General features: G+C 48.1%; 1 protein-coding gene across 1 annotated transcript; it reads right to left on the bottom strand.

Moving 5' to 3' along the window:
- Positions 1 to 10,074: 10,074 nt before the first annotated feature.
- On the bottom strand, positions 10,075 to 10,431 carry LOC138357725 (FMRFamide-related peptides type HF-4-like). The gene has a single exon (XM_069314721.1). The coding sequence runs from the start codon at positions 10,429 to 10,431 to the stop codon at positions 10,075 to 10,077; it is 357 nt and encodes a 118-aa protein (XP_069170822.1).
- Positions 10,432 to 12,635: the final 2,204 nt, after the last annotated feature.

Here is a 12,635-nt window from a genome sequence, read left to right as displayed (position 1 = left end):
TCCCCTTGACGGAACACATCCCTTGACGGAACACATCCACTTGACGGAACACATCCCCTTGACGGAACACATCCCCTTGACGGAACACATCCCTTGACGGAACACATCCCTTGACAGAACACATCCCCTTGACGGAACACATCCCTTGACAGAACACATCCCTTGACGGAACACATCCCTTGACGGAACACATCCCTTGACGGAACACATCCCTTGACGGAACACATCCCCTTGACGGAACACATCCCTTGACGGAACACATCCCCTTGACGGAACACATCCCTTGACGGAACACATCCCTTGACAGAACACATCCCTTGACGGAACACATCCCTTGACGGAACACATCCCTTGACGGAACACATCCCTAGACAGAACACATCCCTTGACGGAACACATCCGGACCAGGTAATGAGGAGAAGAACAAAAAGCAAGTTATTATATCTATATCTATATGATCACGGATAGATATATTAATATATCTACTATTTATCACACCACAGTAGCGTGGAGCATCTTGGAGGAAATATTAAGGCAATGGATGGTCTGTTGTGTAGCCCATCGTGGTGTAGTGGGTAGTGCGTGTGCCTGGAGAGTCCAGGACACAGATTCACGAAGCAGTTACGCAAGTACTTACGAACGTGTACATCATTCCTCAATACTAGACGGCTTTGGTTACATTTATTAAACAGTTTACAAGCATGAAAACTTCGCAGTCAACTGTTGTTATTGTTATAAACAGCCTCCTGGTGCTTCGGAGCTCATTAACTGTTTAATAATTGTAAACAGAGCCGCCAAAGATTGAGAAAAGATGTATAGGTTCGTAAGTTTAACTGCTTCGTGAATCTGGCCCTAGGTACGCGGGGGTTCGATCCCATTGTACGGATTTAATATTTTTCTCATTCTCATCATATTCCTATATCGCTAAAGACATTTAGCCTGTGTGGTACAAACGGGTGGTGATAATAACGAAGATTAGCGACGAGTAGTACATCTGGTATGTATTTTATTTTTGGACAAGTCGCTCCACGACACAAATGGATAAAACATTCGAGAGAGAATATTCTTTACATGAGCTATGCGACAGCTGGCTGCATTCTCAAGAACTCTTGGGAAATCGTGGGAGGCTATGTGGCGGCAGAGCAGAGAGCAGCAGCAGCAGCAGCAGCAGCAGACCCAACCGGCCTCTCTCAGCACCTTACGCGCACACCAACCCTTAAGTTTTTAAGTAAAAAACTGAAACGGGAAAACTTTGACGGATTTTGGAAGTGATCGGCTGATTACAGATTACAAGCTCCGGTCATGGAGTGTGGGAGTGGTGGTGGTAGTGGTGGTGGTGGATGAGGTGATGGTGGTGGTGGTGGTGGTGGTGGTGCTGGTGGTGGTGGTTGTGGATGAGGTGGTGGTGGATGAGGTGGTGGTGGTGGTGGTGGTGGTGGTGCTGGTGGTGGTGGTGCTGCTGCTGCTGCTGCTGCTGCTGCTGCTGCTGCTGCTGCTGCTGCTGCTGCTGCTGCTGCTGGTGCTGATGGATGAGGTGGAGCGACTAGGAGGGTGAGGTCTAGATCACTGTGATGGTGTTACCAAATAGTGACTACTATGAGTCAGCTCTAGCTTTTTATGCCTCTCTTAATAGCCTTGTTGTATGCCTTTGAACCGAGTTTTCTTGACGTTCAAATTCTTTGCTGAAGCTGGCCTTAAAATTGTTGGTGGAGGTGGCTTCCATGACTCCTTCTTTCAGTGAATTAAACTTGCTGACCATCTCTATAAGACACGAGTCTGTTCTTACATATCTTTGAATTATTTGCGTTTCCAACCTCCTATGTCCTCTTGTGCCAATTTATATGAATTTAAAAAAAATCCCTTTTCATCCTTATCTATTCCCTTCAGTATCTTGTACGTTGCGATCATATCTCCCCCTGCTTTCCTCTCCTCTACGGCTGTGAGATTCACTTCTTTTCATCTGTCCTCGCAGCTTGACCCTCATAGGTCTGGTATTAATCATGTTGCAAGCCACTGTATTTTTTTCGGTTTAGTGCTTCACGAAATGCACTAGACCATTGCTGCATGCTGCAGTATTGGTCCAACCACTTGGACTGGACGGTAGATCGACGGTCTCGCCTCATGCAGGTCGGCGTTCAATCCCCGACCGTCCAAGTGGTTAGGCACCATTCCTTCCTCCCTTCCCTCCCCCCAGTCCCATCCCAAATCCTAATCCTGATCCCTTCTAAGAGCTTTATTGTCGTAATGGCTACGCGATTCCGGGCATACATAAGTTATAATGAAATATGGATATCGTGGCGTTAACTTGACGTGTTGGGAGCTTTAGTGGCATCAATGAGGTTTGTTGCACGTCCGACAATAGATATCAACGTACGATACAACAATCCCGACTAGACTGCTGAATCTAACAGTTCAAGGACCTCCCTAGGGCCTCGTGGGAGCTAACAGTTCAAGGACCTCCCTAGGGCCTCGTGGGAGCTAACAGTTCAAGGACCTCCCTAGGGCCTCGTGGGAGCTAACAGTTCAAGGACCTCCCTAGGGCCTCGTGGGAGCTAATAGTTCAAGGACCTCCCTAGGACCTCGTGGGAGCTAACAGTTCAAGGACCTCCCTAGGGCCTCGTGGGAGCTAATAGTTCAAGGACCTCCCTAGGGCCTCGTGGGAGCTAACAGTTCAAGGACCTCCCTAGGGCCTCGTGGGAGCTAATAGTTCAAGGACCTCCCTAGGGCCTCGTGGGAGCTAACAGTTCAAGGACCTCCCTAGGGCCTCGTGGGAGCTAATAGTTCAAGGACCTCCCTAGGGCCTCGTGGGAGCTAACAGTTCAAGGACCTCCCTAGGGCCTCGTGGGAGCTAATAGTTCAAGGACCTCCCTAGGGCCTCGTGGGAGCTAACAGTTCAAGGACCTCCCTAGGGCCTCGTGGGAGCTAACAGTTCAAGGACCTCCCTAGGGCCTCGTGGGAGCTAATAGTTCAAGGACCTCCCTAGGGCCTCGTGGGAGCTAACAGTTCAAGGACCTCCCTAGGGCCTCGTGGGAGCTAATAGTTCAAGGACCTCCCTAGGGCCTCGTGGGAGCTAATAGTTCAAGGACCTCCCTAGGGCCTCGTGGGAGCTAATAGTTCAAGGACCTCCCTAGGGCCTCGTGGGAGCTAATAGTTCAAGGACCTCCCTAGGGCCTCGTGGGAACAAACAGTCAAGACTGGAAATTAGCCAATGAGAGGACAAAAGAAGGTGGCACGTTTTCCTCCAATCCCATAGGCCTATACGTGTGTGTTATGAGGTACGAAGTCAGTGATCCGCCACTACTCTTGGTCAACCTCGTGGGAACTAACGTGAGTGTTGGTCCCTTACCTGTCCTTCGGCTGGAAAAGCAAGCGTTGTAGCCCACAGTGCTCGGTCGATCTCCCTTGGCACTGTTCTACTATGCAAATGCTTTAATTCGTCCGGGCCAATCACACAATGGGTACTCAATGGCCCCATCATGCTTTGCTCGTGGCAGTTGGGGCTATACACAGACATCCCACATGCCAAGTCTATTACCATTGATACAGATATTAATGACTGCACTCTCGGTTGTATACATGAGAGAGAAATCCTAGCTGAATACGCTGCAATGTACCTCAGAGTGTACTGCAATAAGCCATATCTATCGGCTCTGGAAACCCAATCTCGTACAGTTCTGATAGATCAATTATAAAAAGAGTTTAATGTCATTATAAATGATGAAGATATGCATATTTCTGAAGCTGTTGCACCAAATGCAGTTGTCATTATGAGTCAAACTGACAAGATACATTTAGATTTAGAAGTTTTATTTGTCGGAGATTTATACACATAATTACATCAGTGGCCATAGACCAAAAACTTACAAGTTGCAATTATAGGAGTGAGACGACAAGACAACATGTAAATAGGATTTGACAAAAAATACAACATTAAATACAGATGATCAGAAAAGTTAAAGGACTCTAATACCCCTCTTAAACCACTCGGCGTTAAAGAACGACCCATCATTATAAGTTAGCGATTTCAATAAACCAATTACACTTAAAGATAATTAGCTCATTAATCAACTCAAGGGAATATCACCGCCATTACCATACAACCTTAAACTCATAATGTTGATAATTTAGCTAGAACACTCATTAGTTCTGTGGGTTTTATTACCAGTAAATTACCTCAGTGAGTTATAAAGAGTCTGACTCCACTAAGGAACAGTATATACGACTCACGTGCAGAATAATGTTAATGAACAAGGACATGAATGGGAATTTGAGATCCTTTCATAGTGAGCTTTGGTATGGTAGCTTTGTTTACTTTGGCTCCTGTGGTTTGTTTATGTGAATTTCTTATGGGAGATTTTTTCCTTGACATAAATTAGATTCACCTGCCATTTCATTCACCTGGGCTCTAGGAGACTCGAATCGAGGACCCTTTGCGAGTGAGGGCGAAGCTCTATACGACCCAGCTATGGATTTAGTGTTTTAGATTTACCTGCATCCATCACTACTCTGGGGTAGGGATACTATTGGGTAAGGATACTATGGGATAGGGATATGTTGAGACCGTGTTATGGGACTTGCTGGGACATAAGCTTCAAGGGATTAGGTGGTTATAAATAGGAGCTGCCTCGTATGGGCCAATAGGCCTTCTGCAGTTACCTTTATTCTTATGTTCTTATCTTTTTATAAGTCGAACAGATATGCAAAACAGAGAGGGAGATCAGAAGATGATTGGTCAATATGTTCAACTTGTAGAACAAATGCAGGCGATGAGTCACAATAACGTGGCTAAATTATGTTGACCAGACCACCCACTAGAAGGTGAAGGGACGACGACGTTTCGGTCCGCCCTGGACCATTCTCAAGTCGATTGTGATGAGGAAGTAGAGGCAGGCAATAAATAGGCAAGAGAGAGAGGTGAGAAGCAAAGCTCGGGGGTTATGTAGAACAAAACCCCCGAGCACAAGGGAGTCGAACTAAGACAGCGTCGTGACTTCGACAGACAGACACCAACAGTGCTAGTCTCAGGGGTGTTTGGGGCAGGTCCAAACTGGCACTGACGACGCGTATAAATAATAACCTCAAAGGGCAGTTCTGCCTCCTTTATTCTCCTTTCTCAACCGCGTGCAAAAGACCGAGAGGAAAGATAAAACTGATCTTAGATTAGAGTTTGTGATGCATCTGGATTTTGAGTCTTAGTAAGGAGAAAAGTCGACCATTTGCAGATGAGAGTTTGTAATCAGGATATGGACAACGATTTTCTTTTTAAAGACGACGGAGTATCATCCTGCCACCGTGAATAATGCCTTGACGTTGGAATGATTCGTCATTCATGCAGCTGCCGACATGATAAGGCCACGAATGATGGCTTAAAGAGCCATTTTTTAGGTATTATCCTGCAAGAGCCTTATCTGGCTCGTCTTGCTCAGCTTGTATCATGTCGCTGGAGAACCGAATGTTTCTCAGTGTCGCTGGAGAACCGAGTGTTTCTCAGTGTCGCTGGAGAACCGAATGTTTCTCAGTGTCGCTGGAGAACCGAATGTTTCTCAGTGTCGCTGGAGAACCGAGTGTTTCTCAGTGTCGCTGGAGAACCAAGTGGTTATCAGTGTCGCTGGAGAACTAAATGTTCACTGTTCACTCCTGTAGATATCTACGTCTTCTAATCTAACTTATATTTCTGCTCTAGAATTAAAATACTTTGAAGCACCTATTCAAACTATCCTTTTCAAATGATGTTTATTAACTCATTCTGTCCAAGTTGTTGGCCTCCGCTCCTTCACTACGGGTTTACTTCCCAGGCTCTTGGCCTCTTATCCCTCCCTTGTGATATATAGCCACACTGGTTTGTCGATTACTCCTAGTAACCATCTTGCTTCGTCTTGTATATATCATGTGTCTCTTTCTCCAACCTGGTGCGGTGAATACCTCGCTCCTTGACCTGACTGGTGGACAAGGACGTGTACAATAGTAGGCCATAAATTGGCAGTAGGAGAGCCGTGGTGGTAAGGGAATACAGTGTAAGACTATGTATCTCTTGGGATAGGGGCTAGCGAGGTCCTTCAAATATTAAACTACGTGCTGCTCTTCCCTATCCAGTCCAACCACTTGGGGTAGACGGTTGAGCGATGATTGAGCTTCATGCTCAGGGGTTCAAGCCCCGACAGTCCAAGTGATTGGGAACAATTTCTAACCCCCGTCCCATCTCAGATTCATATCCTGACTCCTTCCAAGTGCTATATAGGTGTGGCGCTTTCCACCTTATAATTCCCTTCCCTCTTCCCTATCCAATGGTGACCAATCTCGAGGCTTAATCTTTTGATAAATAAGCTGTCTTTTAGGAGAGAAAGGCGTCAGGGTGTTTGTCAGGAAGTGTAGGCTGGTTCGAATCCCCGTTCATAGTGCAAACAACGGGCCCCCTCCCCAGAATCCAACCCCACAACCGACAGATGTGTTAGACAGATGTTAGATACATGTGACCCGGGTATGTATTTAGTTCTAGGTAAACAGAGGCATTAGGTGGGAGCAAACCTGCTTTAACCATCTCTCTCCTGCCTGGGAATTGAATCCGGTACATCCGATTATGATTCGAGAACGAAGCCAACTGTACTATATACGCTGAAGACTGTGACCTGACAAAGCAGCTGTGGTACTGAGGGAAGAGAAACCTCTCACTGAGGGGAAGAAAGAGACTCTATCAACCTGTATCACGTGCACGTGTGTCTAGGCACGTGCACGTGTCCAGAAACACGTGTACTAGACTCTGTTATGATGGCCCCTGCTGTAATACCAGGCTGTAACAACCACGTACAGGAGAACTTCAGAAAACAACATATTTACACAGTAACTGTTCACTGTTTAGCTCACAAACACCCCTAAAAATAGGCCTTAGGAGATTGTTTTCTCATCAAATATTCTTTGATACACATTCATGAAATGTTTGTTCGTATTCTTTAATAAGGATAACTGTTTTCTCACTCTCTTTATAAAATTTGAATAGAGACATCTTTAAATTGTTCCTTTTATGGCTATTGATCTGTAACATACAGAGTAAAGATGGTGTGTTCCATATGCAGGCACAGCTTCAAGACTAGTCTGACTCTTGCATCCACTGGGATTCGAACCCCCTTAACCAATTACAACCCCCTAAACCAATTCCATCCCCCTAAACCAATTCCAACCCCCTAAACCTATTCTATGTATAATTTTTAGAACGTCACAGCCCCCACCACACACAACGGGGTGGACAGCGCTCGGGGCGGTCGTAGTTCGAGTTTCTTTCATCCTGAAGCCCTGTTCACCTATCAGTAAATAGGTATCTGGGAGTTAGACAGCTGCTACGGACTGCTTCCTGTGTGTGTGTGTGTGTGTGTGTGTGTGTGTGTGTGTGTGTGTGTGTGTGTGTGTGTGTGTGTGTGTGTGTCGAGAGGCCGAAAGAGCCAGACCTCAACCCCCGCAAGCACAACTAGGTGAGTACGCAGTAAAAAAAAAAAACAGTCTGCCACAGGATGAAATATGGAGCATCTGGCGGCCAACAGCGGGTGTGGTGATCAATGGGCCGGGTGTGTGGCACCTTGTGACGTGGCCAGGTGTGTGTGTGTGTGGCACCCTGAGGTGTGTGTGTGTGTGTGGCACCCTGAGGTGTGTGTGTATGTGTGGCACCCTGAGGTGTGTGTGTGTGTGTGGCACCCTGAGGTGTGTGTGTGTGTGTGGCACCCTGAGGTGTGTGTGTATGTGTGGCACCCTGAGGTGTGTGTGTGTGTGTGGTACCCTGAGGTGTGTGTGTGTGTGTGGCACCCTGAGGTGTGTGTGTATGTGTGGCACCCTGAGGTGTGTGTGTGTGTGGCACCCTGAGGTGTGTGTGTATGTGGCACCCTGAGGTGTGTGTGTGTGTGTGGCACCCTGAGGTGTGTGTGTATGTGGCACCCTGAAGTGTGTGTGTGTGTGTCACCCTGAGGGGTGTGTGTGTATATGTGGCACCCTGAGGTGTGTGTGTGTGTGTGTGGCACCCTGAGGTGTGTGTGTGTATATGTGGCACCCTGAGGTGTGTGTGTGTGTGTGTGTGGCACCCTGAGGTGTGTGTGTGTATGTGTGGCACCCTGAGGTGTGTGTGTGTGTGTATGTGGCACCCTGAGGTGTGTGTGTGTATGTGTGGCACCCTGAGGTGTGTGTGTGTGTGTATGTGGCACCCTGAGGTGTGTGTGTGTATATGTGGCACCCTGAGGTGTGTGTGTGTATATGTGGTACCCTGAGGTGTGTGTGTGTGTGTGTGTGTGTGTGTGTGTGTGTGTGTGTGTGTGTGTGGCACCCTGAGGTGTGAGTGTATGTATGTATAGCGCCTTGAGACGTGGCCATGTGTTTGGCACCCACACCTGGTCACCAGTTGCAGTTTTGTAGTCACTATTCCTGTACTCACTCATGCTGTAGTCACCCATCCTGAAGTCACCCATCCTGAAGTCATCCATAATCATCTATCCTATAGCCACCCATCCTATAGTCTTGTTCCCTCTCATAGATTCGTGATACCATTACAGGAGTACATAATACAGACGCTTCCATACCTCCACACACTGCTGGGAGTCGTAACACTGAGACTCCCTCGGGCTCCGAGCGTCGTTCCTGTAATTATTATGCAATGCACAATCGCAACTGATGATATTACAAAACAGTCAATGAACCTCAAATCATCTGTAATGTTGGGTGATTAGGAATTATTCTCCATGTTACATTTCTTACTCAACATTATGTTGTTTTAGATAACGTGCTGGGCTGTGTTCTGAATGTTGGGTGAGTGGTGCAGGGGTAATCAGGAGCCCGATTGATGCCATTATGATACAAGTAATGACCCAGGTAATGATGGGTAATTAAGATTAATGAGTAAGTGTATGCATGAGAAGCGTGGCTGGAGGTAATATGAGGGAGACTGAACTTAAAAATTAATGTTATGCAAGGGTGTAATGGACAGAGAGAGAGAGAGAGAGAGAGAGAGAGAGAGAGAGAGAGAGAGAGAGAGAGAGAGGGGGGGGGAGAGAGAGAGAGAGAGAGAGAGAGAGAGAGAGAGAGAGAGAGAGAGAGAGAGAGAGAGAGAGAGAGACAGACAGACAGACAGACAGACAGACAGAGAGAGAGAGAGAGAGAGAGAGAGAGAGAGAGAGAGAGAGAGAGAGAGAGAGAGAGAGGGGGGGGGTGTGGTTTGGGCTCATTGCAGAGGAGAAACATATATTGTTGCAACAATCAGATGCATCCTCTCAATAGGAAGTGGTGCCACACTGTATCGGGTTTCATTGTGGCCCGAAACTTATAAATTAAGGGGTACTATGACAAAAGTTGCGGTTCAGAGATATTCACGTTTTCTGGTTAGGTTTGGTGGGTGGCTTGGGTTCGTGCGTTTCAGTACCCGTCATTGTGTACGTTGTGGCAAATGAAGAGAAAGTTGCTGAACTATCAGAGCGTCCATTAATGAGGTTCTTTGAATCGCAATTCAAAATTGTATCGCCTGTGGTGAAAAGGATCTTCGTCCTCATGACACACTCATGACACACTCACAACACACTCACGAGATACACACACTCTTTCCTTTCTCATTTTACTTTAATTATCCCTCTTTCACTGTCCTCTTAACCATCAACATACACTCCCTTCCTCATCAACATCATCGATGTATCCACATGAATTACACACATACATACAACACACATACACACACATGCACATACATATATGTACTCATCCGTCGAAAGTCAAAATGAGACGTAGTGGAAACACACACATTCGTCTGCCTCACATATGGTATGAGGTATGACTCTCGACTGACGCCTCCGACAGTTTATTCTGTATTCGACTGTATTCTACAGTCCGACGACTGTATTCTGTAGTCCGACGACTGTATTCTACAGTCCGACGACTGTATTCTACAGTCCGACGACTGTATTCTACAGTCCGATGACTGTATTCTACAGTCCGACGACTGTATTCTACAGTCCGACGACTGTATTCTACAGTCCGACGACTGTATTCTACAGTCCGACGACTGTAGTCTACAGTCCGATGACTGTATTCTTTATACATCTGTCCCAGCGTTCATTCTTCATCTCCAGTTGCAGCTGCACCCATCACCAACCAGGTGGCAGCTTCACCCATCACCAACCAGGGGGCAGCTTCACCCATCACCAACCAGGGGGCAGCTTCACCCATCACCAACCAGGTGGCAGCTTCACCCATCACCAACCAGGTGGCAGCTTCACCCCTCACCAACCAAGTGGCAGCTTCACCCATCACCAACCAGGGGGCAGCTTCACCCATCACCAACCAGGGGGCAGCTTCACCCATCACCAACCAGGTGGCAGCTTCACCCCTCACCAACCAAGTGGCAGCTTCACCCATCACCAACCAGGGGGCAGCTTCACCCATCACCAACCAGGGGGCAGCTTCACCCATCACCAACCAGGTGGCAGCTTCACCCATCACCAACCAGGGGGCAGCTTCACCCATCACCAACCATGTGGCAGCTTCACCCATCACCAACCATGTGGCAGCTTCACCCATCACCAACCATGTGGCAGCTTCACCCATCACCAACCATGTGGCAGCTTCACCCATCACCAACCATGTGGCAGCTTCACCCATCACCAACCATGTGGCAGCTTCACCCATCACCAACCATGTGGCAGCTTCACCCATCACCAACCAAGTGGCAGCTTCACCCATCACCAACCATGTGGCAGCTTCACCCATCACCAACCAGGTGGCAGATTCACCCATCACCAACCAGGTGGCAGCTTCACCCATCACCAACCAGGGGGCAGCTTCACCCCTCACCAACCAAGTGGCAGCTTCACCCATCACCAACCATGTGGCAGCTTCACCCATCACCAACCAGGTGGCAGCTTCACCCATCACCAACCAGGGGGCAGCTTCACCCATCACCAACCAAGTGGCAGCTTCACCCATCACCAACCAGGTGGCAGCTTCACCCATCACCAACCAAGTGGCAGCTTCACCCATCACCAACCAGGTGGCAGCTTCACCCATCACCAACCAGGGGGCAGCTTCACCCATCACCAACCAAGTGGCAGCTTCACCCATCACCAACCAGGTGGCAGCTTCACCCATCACCAACCGAGTGGCAGCTTCACCCATCACCAACCAGGGGGCAGCTTCACCCATCACCAACCAAGTGGCAGCTTCACCCATCACCAACCAAGTGGCAGCTTCACCCATCACCAACCAGGTGGCAGCTTCACCCATCACCAACCAGGGGGCAGCTTCACCCATCACCAACCAAGTGGCAGCTTCACCCATCACCAACCAGGGGGCAGCTTCACCCATCACCAACCAAGTGGCAGCTTCACCCATCACCAACCAGGGGGCAGCTTCACCCATCACCAACCAAGTGGCAGCTTCACCCATCACCAACCAGGTGGCAGCTTCACCCATCACCAACCAGGTGGCAGCTTCACCCATCACCAACCAAGTGGCAGCTTCACCCATCACCAACCAAGTGGCAGCTTCACCCATCACCAACCAGGGGGCAGCTTCACCCATCACCAACCAAGTGGCAGCTTCACCCATCACCAACCAGGTGGCAGCTTCACCCATCACCAACCAGGTGGCAGCTTCACCCATCACCAACCATGTGGCAGCTTCACCCATCACCAACCAGGTGGCAGCTTCACCCATCACCAACCATGTGGCAGCTTCACCCATCACCAACCAAGTGGCAGCTTCACCCATCACCAACCAGGTGGCAGCTTCACCCATCACCAACCAAGTGGCAGCTTCACCCATCACCAACCAGGTGGCAGCTTCACCCATCACCAACCAGGTGGCAGCTTCACCCATCACCAACCATGTGGCAGCTTCACCCATCACCAACCATGTGGCAGCTTCACCCATCACCAACCAGGGGGCAGCTTCACCAGGTACTGCAGCTTCAACAAACTCCCTCACAAACCCGACGTGACAAACAATATTAGGCTGTGACTCCAGAATTTTTAGTTACACGGATGATTGAAAATCTTCGCATATCCGGGGAAAGATTTTTGAAAAAAGAATCCGCACCTGAAGCCGCCCATAAGAAAGCACATTATCGCGTGAGAGCTTGGGCGTGAACGTCGGATATATGAGGTTCTTAAGATTACAAATGTTGAACGAGGCTCGTATTATCAGCAGGGAAGGGCATGAAAACATGATGGAAGGAACATTTATATGATTTACAGTGATCGAGGACCCGAGGCAAATGGGCGTCGTAGATACTAGAAGAGGTCAGTGAAAAGACGACGGGATCGTCCATCAAATTGGAGCTTAAAATGTTGCTTAATTATATAACCATTTGCATACTTGGACGAAAAGAAGGGATTTAAAATACAAGGACTATACGTGGCTCGTAGACAGGTGTGTGTGGGGGAATGTCTCTAAGGGGAGAAGAAGTACAAAGGGGAACACGTAATGTCTTGCCTACCAATTCCATGAAAATAAGAGCTGATTAAATAGAGAGTAAATCTGTCAATGTTAGTATGTCTAAACTATTGAGATCTGCCTAAGGTGTCAGTCATATGAAGATCTGCCTAAGGTGTCAGTCATATGAAGATCTGCCAGTAATGTAGAGGGTGTAGGGTAAACCAGAGGTAGTGATGTAGAGG

This window comes from Procambarus clarkii, chromosome 7, assembly GCF_040958095.1.
Source record: "Procambarus clarkii isolate CNS0578487 chromosome 7, FALCON_Pclarkii_2.0, whole genome shotgun sequence".
In the NCBI taxonomy this organism is placed as follows: Eukaryota; Metazoa; Arthropoda; class Malacostraca; order Decapoda; family Cambaridae; genus Procambarus; species Procambarus clarkii.
Note: the sequence above shows the minus strand (reverse complement) of the source record. Positions and strands in the feature narration are given on the sequence as shown.